At 46.9% G+C, this 21,493-nt stretch overlaps 1 protein-coding gene and 1 non-coding gene across 2 annotated transcripts; one reads left to right on the top strand and one right to left on the bottom strand.

Annotated features, from left to right (window-relative positions):
• Positions 1-4,595: 4,595 nt before the first annotated feature.
• LOC114109787 (U6 spliceosomal RNA) lies at positions 4,596-4,700 on the top strand. The gene has a single exon (XR_003586362.1). It is a non-coding gene; the product is annotated as a U6 spliceosomal RNA (small nuclear RNA).
• A 7,954-nt stretch (positions 4,701-12,654) lies between these two features.
• Positions 12,655-15,233, bottom strand: NHLRC1 (NHL repeat containing E3 ubiquitin protein ligase 1). The gene has a single exon (XM_027958731.3). The coding sequence runs from the start codon at positions 15,151-15,153 to the stop codon at positions 13,969-13,971; it is 1,185 nt and encodes a 394-aa protein (XP_027814532.2). The 5' UTR covers positions 15,154-15,233; the 3' UTR covers positions 12,655-13,968.
• Between the last annotated feature and the right edge of the window lie 6,260 nt (positions 15,234-21,493).

The following is a 21,493-nucleotide window of genomic DNA, read 5'->3' as shown; positions in this document are numbered from 1 at the left end:
TTGACTGAGACATACAATATTTGTTCTCCTGTGACTGGCTCATTGCACTCAGCATAATATTCTCCAGGCTTGTTCCTGCTGTCACGTGTGTCAGAACTTCCTTCCTCGTTAAGGCAGAATCACATTTCATTGTATGAATAGACCATGTTTTGTGGATCCATTCATCTGTCAGTGGACACCTAAGTTGCTTTCACCTTTGGGCTATTGTGAATAATGCTGCTATGAACATGGTGGACAAATATCTCTTCAGACCCTGCTTGCAATTCTTTCGAGGGCTTTGCCAGAAGTGGAATTGCTGGTGGTTCAGATGGTAAAGAATCTGCCTGCAATATAAGAGACGCAGGTTCAATCCCTGGGTCAGGAAGATCTCCTGGAGAAGGGAATGGCTACCCACTCCAGTATTCTTGCCTGGGAAATCCCAGGGACAGAGGAGACTGACTGGCTATCGTCTAGGGGGTTGCAAAGAGTCAGACACGACTGAACAACTTACATTTCAATGTTTTTCACTTTTCACGGTAACTCCATGTTTAATTTTGTTAGAAACTACGATATTGTTTTCCACAGTGGCTGCACCATTGTACACTCTAACCAGTGGTGCACAAGGGTTCCAATTTCTCCCCACTCCAACAACACTTGCTTTTTTCTGATTTTTTAATAGGAGCCATTCTAATGGGTATGAGGTGGTATCTCATTGTGATTTTCACTGGCATTTTCCTAGTGGTTAGCGATGCTGAGCTTCTTTTCATGTGCTTGTTGGTCATTTGTGCATCTTCTTTGGAGAAATTCAACAAATGTTTCTTTGTCATTTGTGAGTTGTCTATCTAACAGCTATTTCCCCTTGTCCTCTGGCTGACCTCTGATTTCACTTCTCCCTGATGTGGTTCGGGGATAAGTCCTGATTTATCTAAGTCAGTGGTTCTCTAGCCTGGCTAATCCAATGTGTTACCTGAATGATGCTCTGGAAACCTCTGGATTTGTGATTGTTAGTGGCGTGTCCAAGGCCAAAATTTCTATGTGGAAAAGAGGTAGAAATTGCTTGTATTATTCTATGCATGAAAGAGAACACTCCAGTCCAAGGAAGGAAAAGAAGAGAAACAAAAAGTTACTTGAATGCTTACAAAGTGATTAATAATACCATAAGAGGAGTGTGAGCTAATAGCTGGCCATCTGAATTCGCCACTGTGGCCACGTTTATCTATGATGATAGAAGAAAGGAATGGAGCCATGGTTTTGAACAGACTTGAACCCTGGACTCTCATGGTGAAAGTCTGGTACTGTACCATCCAAGAGTTTTAAGTTTCATTCAGGAGAGACAGAAAACTAGAAACCTTGGACAGGCTGGGCTGTCAGAGCTAGACCAACGCTTCCCTGGTGGCCCAGTGGTTAAGAGTCCGCCCTGCAATGCAGGGGACATGGGTTCGATCCCTGGTCCGGGAAGATCTCGTATGCCATGGAGCAACTAAGCCTGTGAGCCATGGGCCGCGACTACTGAAGCCCTTGAGCTGCGTTCCACAAGAGAAGCCACCATCGCTTGCCACAACTAGAGAAAGCAGCAATGAAGATCTGGTGCAGCCATAAAGTAAATAAATAAAGAGCCAGACCACAACTGAAAGCATCCTGAACTGAATCTTGTAACTGCCTCAGACCTTCCCTGTGGTTCCCAGCCAAGTCCTGAAATCTGGGTCAGTTACAGAGTTTAGATGCAATACTAGAAAGGAAAGAAGTGGAGTTCATAGAACATTCTGAGTCTAAACCACATAGGTCTTTAGAGATTAAATTTAACACCTTGATGTGATACCTGAGCCCAAACAAGTAACTTAGTTAAACTAATGGCCAGCCAGGTAGTACCGATCAGATTACCTGAGGCTCAGGTATATAGCAGAAGTAACCTTCTTTAGCTTCTTCTTTCCTGGATCTGGGTGTTATCAGATCAGGCATCATTTCTGCTACGGTTTCCTTCAGTTGTACCTGGAGAGGGCCTTCCGAGTACGCACTGGCTATCACCACTTAGTGAGTCCCAGAGGCACGGCTGGTTGGCTGGATGAAGGGTACATGGGATAGTCTGTGGCTGGTTGTAGCTCTCTACCTATTTCCTATTAGAGTCTATGCTCCTTATGGACAAATCCCAATGCACACCAAAATGCTTAAAGATGACACATGGTCAGCTGCTAGCTGACAGCCCTGTGTGACAAGAACCAGCCATAGGAAGGTCTGATTCAATATAAAATAGTAAGAAGGGTATGTATGTCTCTAGCAAAGCCATTAAAATAGAAAACACAAAAGATCTACTTACTGTCAACATTTCAGAATTTGCTTTCTGATTTACTCTTGCAGATAGTACCAAATTTTGAAATGAACATGGATGAGTGTAAAGTTGATCCAAACTGCTGTGTGTGTGCTCAGTCATGTCTGATTCTTTGGGACCCCCATGGATTGTTGCCCGCCAGGATCTTCTGTCCTTGGAATCTCCCAGGCAAGAAAACTGGAGTGGGTTGCCATTTCCTACTCCAGGGGATCTTCCCAACCCAAGAATTGAACCCACCTCTCTTGCACAAGCGCCACCTGGGAAGCCCATCCCAAGCGCTACCTGTCAATAATTCACACCTGGCCTTGGAAATGGCTTGGTTTGGCTTTGTGGTCTCCACAATGAAGCCACAGGCCCGAAACGCCTCAAAAAAAGTGATTTGTGTAGGATGCATCACAGTTTCAGAATGAATGGGAAAAATTCTGAGGGACAAATTGTGAGAAGTAGAAAAGTACATGAGGTGTTCATTCAATTGGATCAGCATGAATGTAGGTCCTGATACCATTTATCCTATGGAAGAAGAACGGTACTACTCAAAACTGTACCATGAAGTCTGTAAAGAACCTTGAAAATTAGGGGATTTTAAACCTTAAAACTCTAAATGAAGAGAACTCATACCTATGTGTAAAGGATGTTCAGAATTACTGCTGGAGTTTTGTGGATACAATAAGGCAGATGATGTGGAAAACACAGAACATTTGAGAAAGATGAAAGACAGTGACACTCAGAGATAGCTGCTGGGGCTCATCAGGGAGGCTGATTCTCCCAGGCAAAGTATAAATGTTGAGACTTCCCTGGTGGTCCCGTGGTAGGGACTCCAGGCTCCCACTGCAGGGGGCATGGGTTCAATCCCTGGTCAGGGCACTAAGATCCCGCAAGCGGTGCCCAAGCAACAGCAGGAGCAAAGCAGACTACAAGTGAAAGCGCAAATGCCACCTTGCACAGAGAGCTACCTTGTCCGGAGACAAAAGGTTGAATGTGGGGCTGGAACTGGCTTGCGGGTGAGACACCTGATGTCTAGAGGGAGCCTCCAATGGCTGGATAATGTGCAGAGAAGTTTCACTGCTGGGCTGTTCCTAAAAAGGTGAGGAGAATTCAACAAAGGGGGCCAGTGGCTCTCGTGGCACTTCTGGGCAAGCCCGGCAAGGCATCAGTATGAACTGCTCTTTCCCACAAGCCCACCTTGGGGCGTGGATATATTGAGATACAATTAGGTCAAGGCTGATCTGAGTGAGCCCAAGTTGGTCATTCTTCTCTAAACCTGCAAGAGATATTGGCTCATTGGAGCTCTTTACCCCTCCTTCACCCTCTCTCCCCCACAAGAAAAAGAAAAAAAAAAAAAGTCCACAGACAAAGACTTAGAGAAGGAGAGTTATCACTGGAAAAGCACCCAAATGCAGGAACTTGGAGTGACAGAAACGTGGGAGGGAGGATGAGAATTGAAGGTAAGAATTAGAAAATGAAGACCCAGAAACAAGAACACCAAAGAAAAGGGCAGAATGGAATCATGGGGAGAAAGTGAAAAATGTGAAAATTCAGGCTGCCAGAACAGTATTTCCAGCAGCAGACCTGGGGTTGGGTAAGTCTGGATAACACTGTACCCTGTATCTAACCATTCCCTTTATTTTGCAATTCATAATGCAAAATAGCTTATTGCTAGCTTTGAGATCTATTGCAATAAAGAAACCCATGTAACTCATAAATTTAATTAAATACAGAACCTCTTTTTCCACATTACCACCTAGTAACATCCTATAGGGCTAGAATTATACATTATATGTTTATCACATGCTTATATACATTACAGTAAGATAAGTAAATACCGTGGTTACAAGAAGTGTTTACTTATAGGAAAAAGCAGGATAACAATGGGAAAACCGAACTTGGTTAGGAGTCAGCAGAGCTGACATCAGCTGCTGACTCTCTGATTCTGCATATCTATGTAGAAAATACACTGTGTGCATTTTATGTTGCTGAAAATCCAAAATCAGAGAGAATTCCAATGGCAGCAAGGTTTAGAATTCTGGTTTTTCTCCTAAAAGATTAATCACTTGTCCAAGCTACTTAACCTCTTCAGGCTTCAATGTACTTATTTAGAAAGTGAGGGGCTTAGACGTCAAGATTTCTGTTATCCTGTATGTGTGGCGGTGTGTGTGTGGGGGGGGGGGTGTGGGGGGGAGCGTGTGAGTGTGCCAGCTCAGTCGTGTCTGACTCTTTGCAACCCCAAGGACTGTAGCCTGCCAAACTCTTCTGTCCATGGGGTTTCCCAGGCAAGAATACTGGAGCGGGCGCTCGCTTTGGCAGGACATATAGTAAAACTGGAACAATACAGAGAAGATTAGCATGGCCCCTGAGCAAGGATGACATGCAAATTCCTGAAGCATTCCATATCTTTTTTTTAAATAATACTACTGGAGTGAGTGGCCATTGCCTACTCCCCAGGGATTGAACCTGTGTCTCTTGCATCTTCTGCACTGGTAGGTGGATTCTTTACAATGGCATCACCTGGGAAGCCCTTTCTATGATCCTACCAAACTTGAAAACCTTTTGTATCACAGGAGCTCTGATAATCAAAAAAAAAAAAAAAATCCTTTCAATGGGTAGCAGGTGACTCTCCTCCCACTCCTCAAAAAAAATCAGACAGTGTAAGGACTTCCCTGGTGGTCCAGGGGTGAAGAGTCTGTACTTCAAAATGAAGTGGTCAAGGAACTAGGATCCCACATGCCACGTGGTATAGCCAAACAAACGAAAAAGTCCAACAACATATTAGTAGTTTGACACCTCACTCAAAACTCAAAGGAGCCAATCATTTTCTTCTATTGTGGATCTCTGAGTACCGACTGAAAGCCAGCTTTGTGCTGCCTTGACATAAGGTGTAAAGCAAAGTCCTTGTAATATGAATACATGATATCTTCTAGGAGCCTGACCTTGGACTCTCGAGGCTCGTTTCGATGAAAGTCATAGACACCCAGGTGGCTCAGTGGTAAAGAACCCACCTGCCAATGCAGGAGACGTGGGTTCGATCCCTGGGTCAGGAAGAACACCTGCAGAAGGAAATGGCCACCCACTCCAGTATTCTTGCCTGGAGAATCCCACGGACAGAGGAGCCTAGAGGGCTACAGTCTACGGGTCGCAAGAGTCGGACACGTCTGAGCAACTAAACAATAACAACAACACAGACACACAAGTCAAACTTGTTTTAGAACAGGAAACTTGTCAGCTCAGAGAAACAGGACATCCAGGGTGATACCCAGCTTTGGGAATAGAAAAACTGGGAGTCCCAACGGTGTTACACGGATGTCATCTTCCCCCGGCTTTCAGCTCTGCTTTCCTTTCTGCGGGCGATGTTGTCAGGCAGGTTCTGTCTACGCTCGAGCATAGATGGCTTCCTGCACGTCTAAGCTTCATGATCGCTAACCTCTGTGCTGAAAAACGGAGGTACTGCCTTACCCCAAAACAGTTCAGGCAAAATAATGATTGCTAAGAGAGGCCGGACACCTGTCAGTGTTCTGCTGCACACGCATAGACTTCTGCAGGCCTCACAAGTCTGCAAAGTGGGTACTTTAAAATTTCCATTTTACAGAAAGAAACTAAGGCTCAGAGAGATTAAACAGTTTATCTACTGTCTATGTGACCTTCAGCAAATTACTTAGCTTCTCTGTGCCTCAGTCTCCCCACCTGTAAAAATGCCACTAGCAACTATCGACTGGACAAAAGTTCCTTTTGAGTTTTTCTGTAAGACATGGAAAGCATCTTACGGACATACAGAACATCTCACAGAAAAACCCGAATCGGCCTTTTGGCCAACCCAGTATTTCCTAGGCTATGATGAGGATGAGATGAGTCTGTGTAAGAAACGAAGGCTGGTGCCTGGTGTAGAGTCTCTGCATCCAGTGAGAAGCTATTCATTCTCAGTACCGTTTCCACTTGGTACTCTCTTATCCTCTGCCTCTGTCCCAGTAATAGTCCAAAAATACTCAACCTCATACACTTCCTGGTCTCTAACAGCATTAGGGAAGACAGAAAGTGTCACCATGGGTCACAGCTAAGGATGGAGGCAAGGATGCCTACAGCAGCCGAGCGAGAGCAAAGCTGGGGCCCAGATGTCACACCTGGGTTGGTACCATGGTGCTGAGGGTAAGAGCTCCAAGTCCAGGCTGCCCTTGGAGCCTAGATGGGAGCCAGTAGTGAGGCCTATGCCCTGGATGGCAGACCCCAGGCACCAGACAGGAAAACCTTTAACTGGAAGCCTCTCATACTGCCCCTGGGGGTCTGGGGCAGAGTGTCCACTTTGGAGTGGACCAACTTCACCAGCTTCCACCGGGTCCAACTTCAGAGTGTGTCCACAGGACAGCTGCAGGCAGGAGCCCTCCTCCCTGCGAGGGAGACGGTAATGAGTCGACCTGGCTGGGAGAGAGAGCACGGAACCCGAGCAAAGGTCACATCCTGACGGGAAGCCTTTCATTGATGGTGTGCACATGAAGACATGGTGCTAAGCAGTATTCATAAATTATTTAGCATGTTTCATAACAAAGACAGGATCTTATAGACACACGCTCTGGCACCCCCTACTGCTGCTGCTGCTGCTAAGTCGCTTCAGTTGTGTCTGACTCTGTGCGACCCCATAGATGGCAGCCCACCAGGCTCCCCCGTCCCTGGAATCTCCAGGCAAGAACACTGAAGTGGGTTGCCATTTCCTTCTCCAGTGCATGAAAGTGAAAAGCAAAAGTGAAGTCACTCAGTTATGTCCGACCCTCAGCGACCCCATGGACTGCAGCCTTCCAGGCTCCTTCGTCCAAGGGATTTTCCAGGCAACAGTACTGGAGTGGGGTGCCAGGCACCCCCAGGTGCCCTAAAATACTTTCAAACTCAGTTGTGAAATATCCCAAATCAACCAAATCAACCCTCAATACCTGGAGAAGCTTTTCTCATATTCTGACCAAGTGCTGGGTGCCTGGAGCCGAAACTCTTCTAATCTTTCATGTTTCTCCATCATGGTTCTTTGAAAGCAGTCTCCGTTTCTGGCCTCTTGACATACAGTTTACGAGTCATGAAAAGTAGCTGCAGATGAAAACCTGCAGTGTCTTTCTCTTGAATAGTGTGCCTCTGTTTGACCTGTTACAGCACAGGAGGGATGTCCCCTGAGTGGCTGAAGCTGGGGGAGGGGAGGACTCGAGTAATCAGGGCCAAGAGGCCCAGCAAGGTCCTGATTTAGCAACAAAGCAGGTGCCAAGCATCGAGAGGTGTCAAGACCACAGGAAACAGGAGGACACTTCCAACGGCAAGCGTCTCTGGATTGGGGAAGTACGTGTTAGGTCCACGTGACGCCTCCTCCCATAAAATCTGTCACTGGCACAATGATGGGAAAGGACTAAATGTGGGAGAGGATTATAAAATGTTTCACTGTGGGGAGGATTGCATTGTAACAACAAATGAGCTTTGTCCAAAGAGGGCACTTTTGACCTTTTTAGAATACACTTACTACTGTGGTGTTTAGCTAAATGTAAAAATATTTTAAAAATACCTCAAGATGCTCAAAAACTCAGCTGAGCATCACTGACCATCAGCTGTCATCTTGCCTTCTTTACACAGTCCCCGAATGCTGACAGGCTACAGCGACAGAAAAACAGATCCTAACATCAGGACCACGAAGAATCAATACTTAAAGACAAATGTTTACTTTTAGTTTTTTAGTTTGTTTTGGATGAAGTGTCCAGCATTGATGACATCAATCAGTCTGGAATTCTAGGGTGATGTCATCTCTTCCAATATCTGTTCTGTTCCGGCTGTAGGGCCCGTCTCCCCTTGCCCCCCCGCCCCATCCCCCCAGCTTGTGCGTTCCAGAGGACTCAACATCCTATGCCGTATTCTTCTGATTAGCTTGTCCATCTCCACACCCGACCCCCGACCATCAGCGCCTGGGAACCTTCACATCCTCACAGCTTTGCACCTTGCTCAACACAAAATGAGCACACAGGAAATGGTCAGCGATAAAATGCTTGCCAGAAAAAAAAAAAAATCAAAGAAATTTAAAAGGTTTTTAAAATTCCTGTTCCAGTATGACTGAGTAAGCTCCAACTAGTCCATCTTTCCACAGAAAACAACCATGAACTCTGAAAGGACACACATAAGGAGATTTCTTGGGCCACTAGATTTCACTGGTGAGCTCCATCAAACATTTAAGAAGAAATGACAACACTGTCATACAAATTCTTCCAGGAAATAAAGCTGGAAGGAACATTTCCCAACTTATTTTATGAGGCTGGCACCACCCTAACAGTAAAACCTGACAAAGACATAACTCTCCCCTTGTCCCCAAAACCCTTGTGAATTAACAGATTTTGTCTATAATCAGAATGCATTTGAATATCCTGTGTTCAGCTTGTACAGATAGTGCTGCTAGCAAATGTAACAAATTCATATAACGTATTTCGTACTGACTGGTCAGAGAAGAAAAGTTACTAATTTTAAGATTTATATTTTAGTGTCCACCAGAGGTGACTGGCACAATTTTGCAGAAATTAACTCCAAAATGTAATGGAATTGGCCTTCCTGTATCATCACTTTTAGTCCGTCCAGATTTATCCATCAGCGGTTTGAAAATGGAAATAGATCACACAGCACAGGGAACCACACTCAATATTTTATAATAACCTATCAGGGAAAAGAATCTAAAAAAGATGTGTGTATAACTGAATCACTTTGGTGTGTATCTGAAACAAAAACGATAGTGTGAACCAACTCTGGTGGTGGTTTAGTCATTAAGTCATGTCTGATTCTTGTGACCCCATGGATTGGAGCCCGCCAGGCTCCTGTGTCCACAGGATTCTCCAGGCAAGAATACTGGAGTGGGTTGTCGTTTCCTTGTCCAGGGGATCTTCCTGACCCAGGAATTGAACCCTGGTCTCCTGCATTGCAGGCAGATTCTTTACCGACTGAGACAAGAGGGAACCCCATAAAACTAACTACACTTCAATTAAAAAAAAAAAAAAGGCAACCCCGCCACCTCAAGAAAAGAATCTAACTGGATCTCCTTGTCCCTTTTGAGAAAAGCTGTTCATCTGAGGCCAAGTCGTAGCCTAGCTTCCTGATCTAATTGAATCTATTTGGCAGGACATTGATGGACAGGTTGCTCTTCATATTGGTGGCACTCCTATCCAAGTAGGAAGCACAGTGGCCGAGGGCTAGCTCATCAGCAGGGCCTGTCGGGGAGGGGAGCAGGTTTTCCTTAGAGGGGGTGGTGGGCACGGTAGACAACCATGACGGCTCAGCACAGTTGCTGTGGTGAGTCCTGGCAGCCTCCCTCTCATATTTCCTACATATTCTTCAAAAAAACCCTTCATCTCCTTATCGACCATAGTACACCACCAGGGTGGTGATGGTCTAGTCGCTAAGCTGTGTCCAACTCTTTGCGACCCCATGGACTGTAGGCTGCCAGGCTCCTCTGTTCATGGAATTCTCCAGGCAAGAATACTGGAGTGGGTTGCCATTCCTTTCTCCAGTGGATCTTCCCAACCTGGGGATCGAACCTGGGTCTCCTGCATTGCAGGCTCCTTTACCAACTGAGCTACAGGGAAGCCTCAGAAGCCCTGGAGCGGGTCGCTCTTAGTGGAGCGCCAGCCACCAGCCTACATCTCGTCTCTCGGTGGCGGTGGAGGATGGTTAAATTGCCATCATCTGTGGGTCTTCCCCATTTTTCTGAGGTATATGGAATACTTCCTCAAAAGGCACACAATTCACTTTCAGTGAGGTCTTCGCCCGACTCACCAGGGAAGGCCTGGATGAGGCACAAACAAGTTGCGATGCTTTGCGTCCCGGGATCCAGAGAGAGTGTGTCTAAGTAGTGGTGTGATTCTGAACCACAGTCCTCAGGAAACGCCAAGGAAGAAGACTGTGAAAATCAAGTCCAGAGGGCAGAACAACGCCAAAACCAGGAGACAGTCCGAGCCTCAGGAATTGGGCGAAACAAGAACAAACAGAGGGTGACGTGAGTGCTGCTGATTGGGCCTCTGCTTGCTTTTACGGACGCACCAGGTGGCGAGGGGTGGTGGGTAGCGCTGGCCTAAAGGCACCTGATTGAGGGGGATTTTCAGGAAAAGCCCATTCCTTTTCCTTCTCCAGTTATTTGTGCTTGAGTTCTTTTGTCTCTGACCTCTGGAGAGTCATTCCAACTCTCCTCCATCCCTGGGAACTTCTTGCTTTATTATTTTTTTAAAATTTTACTGATTTTTATTGGAGTGTAGTTGCTTTACAAGGGTGTGTTAGTCTCTGCTGTACAGCAAAGGGGATCGGCTACTGTTACATGCATCCCCCTCTTCCTTGCATTTCCTTCTCATTTAGGTCACCAGGGAGCATTGAGGAGAGGTCTCTGTGCCACACAGCAGACTCTCATTAGTTATCTACTTTATACATAGTGTCAATAGCGTATATAGTCAATCCAATCCCCCAGTTCATCCCACCCCCTTCTTTCCCCCTTGGTAGCCATACGTTTGTTCTCTATGTCTGTGTCTCTATTTTTGCTTTGCAAATAAGATCATCTGGAAAATGCCATGGACGGAGGAGCCTGGTGGGCTGCAGTCCATGGGGTCGCTAAGAGTCAGACACCACTGAGCGTCTTCACTTTCACTTTTCACTTTCATGCATTGGAGAAGGCAGTGGCAACCCACTCCAGTGTTCTTGCCTGGAGAATCCCAGGGACGAGGGAGCCTGGTGGGCTGCCATCCATGGGGTTGCACAGAGTTGGACACGACTGAAGTGACTTAGCAGCAGCAGCAGTACCATTTCTCTCGATTCCACGTATATGTGTTAATATCCAGCGTTGGTTTTCCTCTTTCTGACTTCTCTCTGTATGACAGACTCTAGGTCCATCCAGGTCTCTGCAAAAGGTACAGTTTCGAGGGACCTTTCTTTCTGCTGCAATGATTTCCTTTGGCCCACCTCAGACTCTCCAGTTCCTCTAGCAGGGTGTGGCTTGAGCGCTTTAACCAGCTTGCTTTAAAGAGCACCGCCCAGAAGGTGAATTTAGCATCTCCATTACAGGTTACTGAACCTATCCCCTCAGCATGTGCATGCCTGTGGATTAGAAACAGCAAAATTGGTGTCTTCGGAAACCCTGCTCTCTATCTGCAGCCTGATCATCTACCAAGTAAAGGTAGCCATTAATAAGATCACTTGTGATCACCTCTCTGATTTGCTCCCACATCATCTTGGGAGCTCACACACCATTCTTCCGGCTGGGTAATCCACGTGCTAACAAGGGATTTCTCCATACGTGCTGCATATATTCCACACCTGGCCTGAAAGACACATTCAGCTCCAGAGGCAAATATGATACAACTGATGATTCCAAATAAGAGAAGGTCTCTTGGACCTTCTTGGCTCAATGGACCCCAAGGCCTTAAAATGTCATTGTTCCCAAGGAAAACATTTGTAACATCAATCCATGGTTGCCCTATTCACAAATGACCAAGTATGAACCTGTATCTCCATCTGAGACAACTTTTCTTGTTGTACAACTCAGCATACCTGTGATGTTGCTGACCTGAGGGTGATTTCTAAGGACAGGGTGACAGTGGGGGTGTTGGGGGCTCTTCCCAGAAGCCCTATTTGGGATGATGCATTCACAAATGGTGGTTGGTCCGTGATGCCTGAAATCATATAAGTGCTACATAACGGGAACATTGAAGCAAAATGGGCTTCTGTGGACTGGTGCGGGAGCCTAGCTCTCTCTTTTAGCCTCAAAGAACAGACTACAATCTTTTTCATAATTTGGGGGCTGTTTCTAGAATGTATGTTATATCTATGAAAATGCTTTGTAAATTAGAATCCTATTGCTGATAAAGCATCAGCTATTACCTAAAGCAAACCCTCACCTTTCAAAACCACTATTTCCTCCCCGAGGAAAAAGTTTTGCTACTGCTTCTGAGGTGCTGGCTATTTGGCATTTTTCCAACAGCCCTCAACTCTGAAATGTTATACCAGCTAGACACACAGCTTATAGAGAAGCAGCTACTTCACCTAAAATCTCCACCTATTCACTTAATTGATGCAACCTTAAAGCAGGCATCATCTTGGTCAAGCCATCACATCAAGAAGTAGTTGAAGTGTTTGAAAGTGAAAAGTGGAAGTGTTAGTCACCAAGTCATGTCTGACTCTTTGCAACCCCACAGACTATAGCCCAACAGGCTCCTAGATCCATGGGATTTCCCAGGTAAGGATACTGGAGTGGGTTGCCATTCCCTTCTCCAGGGGATCTTCCTGACCCAGGGATCAAACCCCTATCTCCTGCACTGTAGGCAGATTCTTTATTGTCTGAGCCACGAGGGATTTGCCAGTGGTTAAATGCCAACTCAGGGTCAAAGGAATTATTTATTGAGTGCCTGGTGTTTGCAACATATGGGACAGATTTAAATAGACAGAGAAAAACCCCATCACAAAAGTTCTTCAGATTACCACTGATCATAAAAAGGCAAGCAAAATCATTTCTGCCATGAACTGACTGTGGTGACTTATCTCTATATTACATTAACAGAAAAATCATCCAGCCCTCTAACACAAGTACATGTGTAGAGCACTCCACAGGAGTTCAGAACTTACATCAACACAAGTCTTTCTCTGGGACTTCCCTCCCAGTCCAGATGCTAAGACTCTGTGCTCCCAATGCAGGGAGCACAGGTTCGATCCCTGGCCAAGGAACTAAGATCCCTCATGCCACGAGGAGGCCAAAAAAAAAAAAAAAATTATTTTCAACAAATAGTGCTGGAATAATCAGACACCCTCATATCAAATAAATAAATAAATAACCTCAACCCATACTTCATGTTGTAGACAGGAATCAACTCGGAATGGGACACCCAAAAATATACCACTTGTAGAAGAAAACATAAGGGAAAAAAATCTTAGTTATCTTGATTAAGTAAAGATTTCTTAGAACACACACAAAAAAACCCAAAACCACAAACCTTTCTCAACCAACCAAGTAGTATTTCCCAAGTGCCTATGGCAGAGGAGTTATAGGCACTAAGAGAAGTGTTGACCTTTTGAATGAGCAAAGTTGATTGCTTTTGCTTTTCAAGTAACTCAGGATCCACAGTAACCTCATCTAAAGAGCCATCAAAGGAACTGTATGTTGAACTAAACTGACGGCCACCACAAAATCCTTTTTCTCTTGAACTCTATGAAGTCTCCTTTCTCTGTGCCTCTAAGTAAATAGCTACTTGTAAATAGAGTACATGTAGCAACAATATACACTCATATATATTTTTCCACATCTGTTGTCTTATTTAAGAGCAAGGGGTTTTGGAGTCAGAACTGAGTTCCATTTGTGACTGTCCGAGTAAGTAAATGTGACCTTGGGTAAATCTCTTTAGCCTCTCTGGGTCTTAGTTTTCTCCTTAAAATGAGATACATAATAGAAATTACCACTGGGCCACTGAAAGGATTGAAGGGGCGAATATTCACAGATTTCTTAGCACTAGGAGTACATAATCCATCAATGGTAGATTTCATTATTATTCTTTAATAATGGCCCCTACCTTTGTTAAGTCTACCAGGCAGTTACAGTCATCTCTGTTGAATAGATAAGATTAAGTTGTTGATCCGGGGCTCAACAGGGGCGGCTCCGGGGCTTCTGGAGCAGGTCCCAGGACCCCCACCACGCCCCATCACCCCCAGTCAACCTTGTAGACTTTTACAGAATGGGCCGCGCTGTCCAGCACAAGAAGAGAACTCTCCTTAGTGAAGGTCAGCGCCACGGGATGCGAAAGACCGTGGGTGACGATGGGCTTCAGCACTGGAAACTCCTCGGGTTTGCCTAGACAGAGGACAGCCGGACTGGAAGTATCGGCAACCACCACGTTGCCCTGATGATCGAAGGCCACGGCGGAGGCGGTGATCTTGGAAGGGAAAAAGAGGCTTAGCCCAAAGGAGTCCACCTGGCCGATGAGCTGCATGCTCGCGCTGAACACCTTCACGGTAGTGCTGCTGCAGGTGCCGGGCCCCAGCGGGTGCTCGACGACCGCGATGGCCCCGGTGAGCCAGGACACCGCCACCCCCCGCGGGCGACGCAGGTGAGCCTGCAACCTTTCGGTCCTCCGGAGGACCCCTTCGGGAAAGTCGACTTCCAGGAGGTGCAGGGACCCCGCCTCCGCGTCCGTGACCAAGACCCCATTCTGCGGGGTGGTCTCCACACCCCACGGCAAGCAGAAGTGGCCTCCCAAGACGAGTTTGATCTGGCCGAAAAAGTCAAATACTTTGAGGGAGCGGTCGCCGGCGTCGGTGACGACCACGTGGCAGTCGCTGGTGACCGTGACGTCAACCGGGTACCGAAGGTCCTGGGCGGCGTCCCCCTTCTCTCCAAACTGATGCGCGCAGCCTCCCCCGGAGTCGAAGACCTTGACTCGCCTCTTACCGTCGTGCACCACCACGACCCGCCCCGTCTTGGGACACAGAGCCAGCCCGGTGGGGTTGACCAGGGTCCCCCAGCCGCCGAAGGCGTGCTGGCAGGTGAGGACCCCCGCGGCGGCGGGCGCGGCGCGCGGGGCGGCCGGGCCCGGCCGCAGCGCGGAGCCCAGGAGCTCCAGGAAGTGGAGCACCGGCAGGCAGTCGCTGGTGTCGCAGCCCCGGCAGGCCCGCCGGCAGAAGGGGCACTCGAGGGCCAGCGTCCGCGGGTGCGCCAGGGCGGCCACGCAGGCCAGGCAGACCACGTGGCCGCAGGACAGGTTGCGTGGGCGCCGCTGCTGGCGGTGGCCGAACCGCTCGAAGCACACCTTGCACTCAAGCAGGCTGGTCTCCGCCTCGCGCAGCAGCTCCCGCAGCGCCGGCCCGCTCCCAGCGGCCTCGGCCCCCATCGCGCGGCCCCCGCCCCGCACGCCCGGCCGCGCCGTCTGCCTGCAGAGCAGGACGCCGCGCCGGCGCGGCCTGGGGTCACGGCCACGGGGCGGGGCCGCTGGGCCTGACGTCCACTTTGTCCGGCCGCTCGGCCGAGACCTGCCGCCCCCTTGTGGGCGCGCGCGGCACTGTATCCGGAGAGGCGGACAGTGGATTTTAACAAGTTCTAATCCACAGAGTAGACTGCGTGCTGCAGTCCATGGGGTCGCAAAGAGTCGGACACAACTGACCGACTGAACTCAACTGAACTGATCCACAGAATACTCATTGGAAGGACTGATGCTGAAGCTGAAACTCCAATACTTTGGCCACCTGATGCGAAGAACCGACTCATTGGAAAAGATCCTGATGCTGGGAAAGATGGAAGGCGGGAAGAAAGGGGGACAACAGAGGATGAGATGGTTGGATGGCATCACTGACTCAATGGACATGAGTTTGAGTAGGCTCTGGGAGTTGGTGATGGACAGGGAAGCCTGGCGTGCTGCAGTCCATGGGGTTGCAAAGAGTCGGACACGACTGAGCAACTGAACTGAAACTGATCCACAGCCTAGACAGCGTTATTAAAAAGCAGAGACATTCCTTTGCCAACAAAGGTCCATATAGTCAAAGCTATGGCTTTTCCAGTAGTGATGTATGGATAGATGTGAGAGTTGGGCTATAAAGAAGGCTGAGCACCAAAGAATTGATGTTTTTGAACTGTGGTGTTGGAGAAGACTCTTGAGAGTCCCTTGGACTGCAAGGAGATCCAACCAGCCCATCCTAAAGGAAATCAGTCCTGAATATTCGTTGGAAGGACTGATGCTGAAGCTCCAATACTTTGGCCACCTAATGTGAAGAGATGACTCATTGGAAAAGACCCTGATGCTAGGAAAGATGAAGGCGGGAGGAGAAGGGGACGACAGAGGATGAGACGGTTGGATGGCATCACCGACTCAATGGACATGAGTTTGAGTAGGCTCTGGGAGTTGGTGATGGACGGGGAGCCTGGCGTGCAGCAGTCCATGGGGTTGCAGAGAGTTGAACGGGACTGAGTGACTGAACAACAATCCACAGCACATGGTCAGATCTGTAATCTTCACACCAATCATGGATGGAGCATCTTCCCTTTACACTTGAGGACACCTATTGAGGACAAGCAGGCTGCCCCCTGGAACCCAGCAAAGTGCCCTCTGATTTCCTGTCAGCAGCACTGGGTGCTAGGGGCTCGGGCTGGCCAGGTGTGAAACCTAGTCTCAGAGCTCATGACGCTTATGAACTATCGGGAAAACACAGATGCACGAGGGAAATTAAAACCCAAGTGGATGAAGCAGGTGCGCACATTTTCTTTTGGACCTTCTATCATTCTCATAGTAAGTAGTTGTTGTTGTTTAGTCACTAAGTCATGTCCGACTCTTTTGCAATCCCATCGACTGTAGCCTGCCAGGCTCCTGTCCGTGGGTTTACTTAGGCAAGAATATTGGATGGGCTGCCATTTCCTTCTCCCAGGGATCTTCCCAATCCAGGGATCAAACTTGTGACTCTTGCACTGGCAGGTGGATTCTTTACTACTGGCCACCAAGGAAACCCTCTCGTAGTAAAGTAGATGCTCAATGAACACTTGCAAAATGAATTTATGTAAGACATCACTTTGCCAACAAAGGTCCTAATAGTCAAAGCTATGGTTTTTCTAGTAGTCATGTATGATGTGAGAGTTGGACCATAACGAAGGCTGAGTGTTGAAGAACTGATGCTTTCAAACTGTGGTGCTGGAGAAGAGTCTTTAGAGTCCCTTGGACAGTAAGGAGCTCAAACCAGTCAATCCTAAAGGAAATCAGTCCTGAATATTCATTGGAAGGACTGATGCTGGAGCTCCAATACTTTGGCCACCTGATGCAAAGAGCCGACTCAATGGAAAAGACCCTGACACTGGGAAAGATTGAAGACAGGAGGAGAAGGGGGCAACAGAGGATGAGATGGTTGGATGGCATCACCAACTTAATGGACATGAATTTGAGCAAACGCAGGGAGATAGTAGTGAAGGACAGGGAAGCTTGGCATGCAGCAGTCCACAGGGGTCGCAAAGAGTTGGACATGACTGAGCGACTGAACAATCACAACAATGTGACTGTCATAGGACAATACATGAAATACACAGGTGAATTTGTGTCAGAGGCAAGGACCAAGGCTGGAAATGTGTTCCAGAGAAATGAATATGAAATTAGAAAGCTGATAGTTAATAATCAACTTACTGCATGCCCACCCTCTTGTAAGTGGTTTGCATAGGTTATCTTATTTAAACCACACGACAGTCTGACAGGATGTGTTATTTTCATTACCCTGTTTCTGCCATAGAGTTTGCAGAGGTTAAGTTTCTTGCCCAGGGTCACGGGGCTAGGAAGCGACCAGGCTGGGTGGGCTTTGAAGCCAGACAGTTTTCAGAGCCCACGTTCTTAACTATCCCAGTCATTTTCAATTTTGGTTGCACATGGCAAATACCTGGGTCTCATCCTCCAATGATTAATCTGTCCAGGGTGTGGTCTGGCAGCTGGGATGTTTTATTTTTATTTGGTTGCACTGGGTCTTACTTCTGGCATGTGGGATCTAGTTTCCCCACCAGGGATCGAGCCCAGTTCCCCTGCATTGGGAGTGTGGAGTCTCAGCCACTGGTCCACCAGGGAAGTCCTTGGGCAGCTGGGATTTTTTTAAAGTTCCCTTCGAGCTTATCACGTACAGCCAAGTTTGAGAACCAGTGATACAAAAGTCCCTCAAATGACATCAAGTTAAATTCTTTCAACTTCAATCAATATGGAAAACATAGAGAATATACAATATGTTAAAAAAAAATCTTCAAACAGGAGGTAACATAGTCTGTCAGGAATTACTGTGGAACTACAAGCAATCACTTTCAGGAATTCTCCCCTCAATGTCTGCATGAACATTGTCTTTGGTAAAATCACTTATCAGATCATTTCTCCTCATTTAGAGATAATTACCATGATCATTCACCCTCTTATTTGCTAGACTTCTGAGAAAACAGGAAATCTTTATCCCATTAAATCCCCTGGAGGAAGATTTAATGTAAGATAAGAAAGAACATTTTCCTACCATTACAAGAGTCAAAGATTATCTGTGTATTGGGACATAGTAATCAACTCAATATTATAATTTCAGACTATAATACATTTTCATTCCAAATAGAAATTGCTTTCTGCAGTAATCCTTAAGAAAAAACACTCAGGAAACCTAAATTTCCACCTAAAAGTGGAATGTTTTTAGAATTAATGTTATCTAATAGAAATATAATAAGAGCCATGTATATAATATTAAAATTTCCAGTAGGCACATTTTAAAAAGGAAAAGAAGCTAGTGAAATGAGCTTAATTGGATATGCATATTTTATTTAATCCAAAATATCCAAAATGCTATCCTTATGACATATAATCACTGTAAAAATTATTGAGATATTTTACACTTTCTGTTTTATTAGCACTAGTCCAGTGTGTATTTTAAATTTATAGCACATCTTTTTTCAGTTTAGTAACCCCATGCAGCGAGTGATTACGGCGGAGGAACAGTTAGACCTCTAGTTAAGAGATCTAGACCAAGTCTCTGGTATATTACCTTCTCAAGATGCTTTCCAGACGGATTTCGTGGATGTTTGATGTGCCTTTAACTTGTCTCTGCTCCCACATTGTTTTAGAACGAATCCAAAGACCACCACCCCAGCCCTGCCACTCACTGCTGACTGTGACGGGCAACTCCGCTTGGGGAAGAGCCTGCCTTCTTCTTGATCCTGTGCTGCCCTCGCGTGGCAACCGGCGGCACTGCGCCAAGAGGTTGACGGTGTTCAGCGAGGTAAATCCAGATAAACCTGCAAGAAATCCGCGTTCTTTAAGAATGTTCACAATAATCGGTCTATCACTTGTCCTAGTAGACAGTACAGTGGTTCCGGAAGGCACCGTGGCACATACACACACAATCGACCCTAACCATTTGCTGTCAAGACTCTAATCGGTAAAGTATGGAAATCTAACTTCGTGGCATTTGATTGAGAGCTGAGGCCTTCTCAGTGACACAAAGCTTCAGAACTAAAAACGTGTAGGTTTGCAATCTTTCACAGCTGGGATACTGCCCCAGCGTTCCTGTCCATCCAACCCCCTCCCCCCACTTGTCCTTTTTCTACTTTACCAAGTGTATGGAGTCTAATTTTCCTTTCTATCTAATCTTAAAATTGTTATCTTCATCCCTTCTTTCTTTTTCTGAAGAGAGAAACCAAGTTCCAGAAGAGCAGTGCCTAGTGCTCGCCTGTGTACACAGAGGGAGACCAACACGTTATTTTTTATTTAATTTTATTTTTTTGGCTTCACCGTGTGGCATATGGAACTTCCCCCACCAAGGATGGAACCTTCGCACCCCGGCAGTGGAAATGTGATCTTAACCACTGGACCACCACCAGGGAAGTTCTCAGTTCAGTTGCTCAGTCATGTCCGACTCTTTGTGACCCCATGCATTGCAGCATGCTCGGCTTCCCTGTCCATCACCAGCTCCTGGAGCTTGCTCAAACTCATGTCCATCGAGTCAGTGATGCCCTCCAACCATCTCCTCCTCTATCGTCCCCTTCTCCTCCTGCCCCTCGATCTTTCCCAGCATCAGGGTCTTTTCCAGTGAGTCGGTTCTTCACATCAGGTGGCCAAAGTATTGGAGCTTCAGCTTCAGCATCAGTCCTTCCAATGAATTTTCAGGGTTGATTTCTTTTAGGATTGACTGGTTGGATCTCCTTGCAGTCCAAGGGACTCTCAAGAGTCTTCTCTAACACCACAGTTCAAAAGCATCAATTCTTCGGCGCTCAGCCTTCTGTATGGTCCAACTCTCACATCCATTCATGACTACTGGAAAAACCATAGCTTTGACTAGCTTTGTCGGCAAAGTAATGTCTCTGCTTTTAATATGCTATCTAGGTTGATCATAGCTTTTCTTCCAACACATGTTTTTTAAATGGATGAACTAATGAACACTTAAAAGGATGCAACATACAGGCAGCAAACCCAATGTTATAACTTTCCTTTGATGGTTCTCTAGTATTTATAGGAAGCACTGTTAGGAAAATAGCATTTATCTAGGAATCATGCTAAGCACTTTCTTATCTCTAAAGTCCACGTTGAAGGGTTTCTCAAGTACCTTATAGAGTACTTGTCACATATGTACACCTGATGATTAATAAAAGAAATTCCTTGAGTCTAACTCTGAGTTTCCTATGAAGAATCTTTCCTCTTCTGTGGTGGAGTCTCCATGGATTTCCTGTGTACTTTCCTCCAATACTCCTCCCTTAGAGGGCCCAGGAACAGCACGACCATCTCTTCCTGCTGCCACCCAGAAGGAGCCCCAAAGGGGACAGAGGGTTTGAAGAATGGGTCTTGTGGTCAGTGGCTGACTCCTGTGCAAAGTACCAGGCAGAAGAGGAGGGGAAATGGAGACCCAGCTCAAGCGGTGACAGCAGAGAGGGGGTGCAGGGCGACAGGCCATGGAGTCTGGGAGAGCTCCAGCAGGCAGGCTGCTGGTTTTGCAAGCGTGGGAAGACACACCACATACATGCAGTTGAGAAGGAATCCCAGAACAAGTCCAAGGACACAGTTATATCGCACAGCATACCTGACAACGATCAGAGAAGCAGGAAGAGAGCCAGTGGCACAGACTAGAAGCATCTCAGTCCAGGAGGACAGACGCAACCTTTGAACCGAGAAGGAGCAAAGACAGTAGGCACCTTAGCTCGGGCTTGTGAGCGCACAGGAGCAAAAACTCACTACCACTGCCAGCCTGAACCCCTCCTGGGTTGGCGAGTTTTGAGCTTCAGGCCAGCCTTGGGGGACCTCCATAATAGGCAGGTCTCCGTCACCTCCGTCCCTGGACCCGATCTGGGCTCGGGTGACGTCTCCAGCTCTGCTTTCCCCCAAGGGTACCCTGTCCTCCAGCACTCACCCGCCTATCTAATTTCATAAACTTGTGCTGCACCACGTGCTCGGCTCCAGTGGTGAGGGATCGGCAGTGAGGGGTAAGTGGTAAGGGGTAAGTGGTAGACGCTTGAACATTTCGAGCACCCACAGAAAAATGAGCTGGAGCTATATGGTTGGAAATGAGAATCTGGAAATGTCAATGCTTCTCAAGTTTTCACACACACACCAGTAAATAATTTTAATAATGCACCCCAGCCTACTAAAATGAGCTAAACAAGCTAAATCGTTTAGGTATTAGGTGGTGCAGTAAGAGAGGAATGTCTGATTTAACAAAATGTGACTGTTAGTGAAAAATGAAAAGTTTTGAATC

This window comes from Ovis aries, chromosome 20 (genome assembly GCF_016772045.2).
Source record: "Ovis aries strain OAR_USU_Benz2616 breed Rambouillet chromosome 20, ARS-UI_Ramb_v3.0, whole genome shotgun sequence".
Lineage (NCBI taxonomy): Eukaryota > Metazoa > Chordata > Mammalia > Artiodactyla > Bovidae > Ovis > Ovis aries.
Note: the sequence above shows the minus strand (reverse complement) of the source record. Positions and strands in the feature narration are given on the sequence as shown.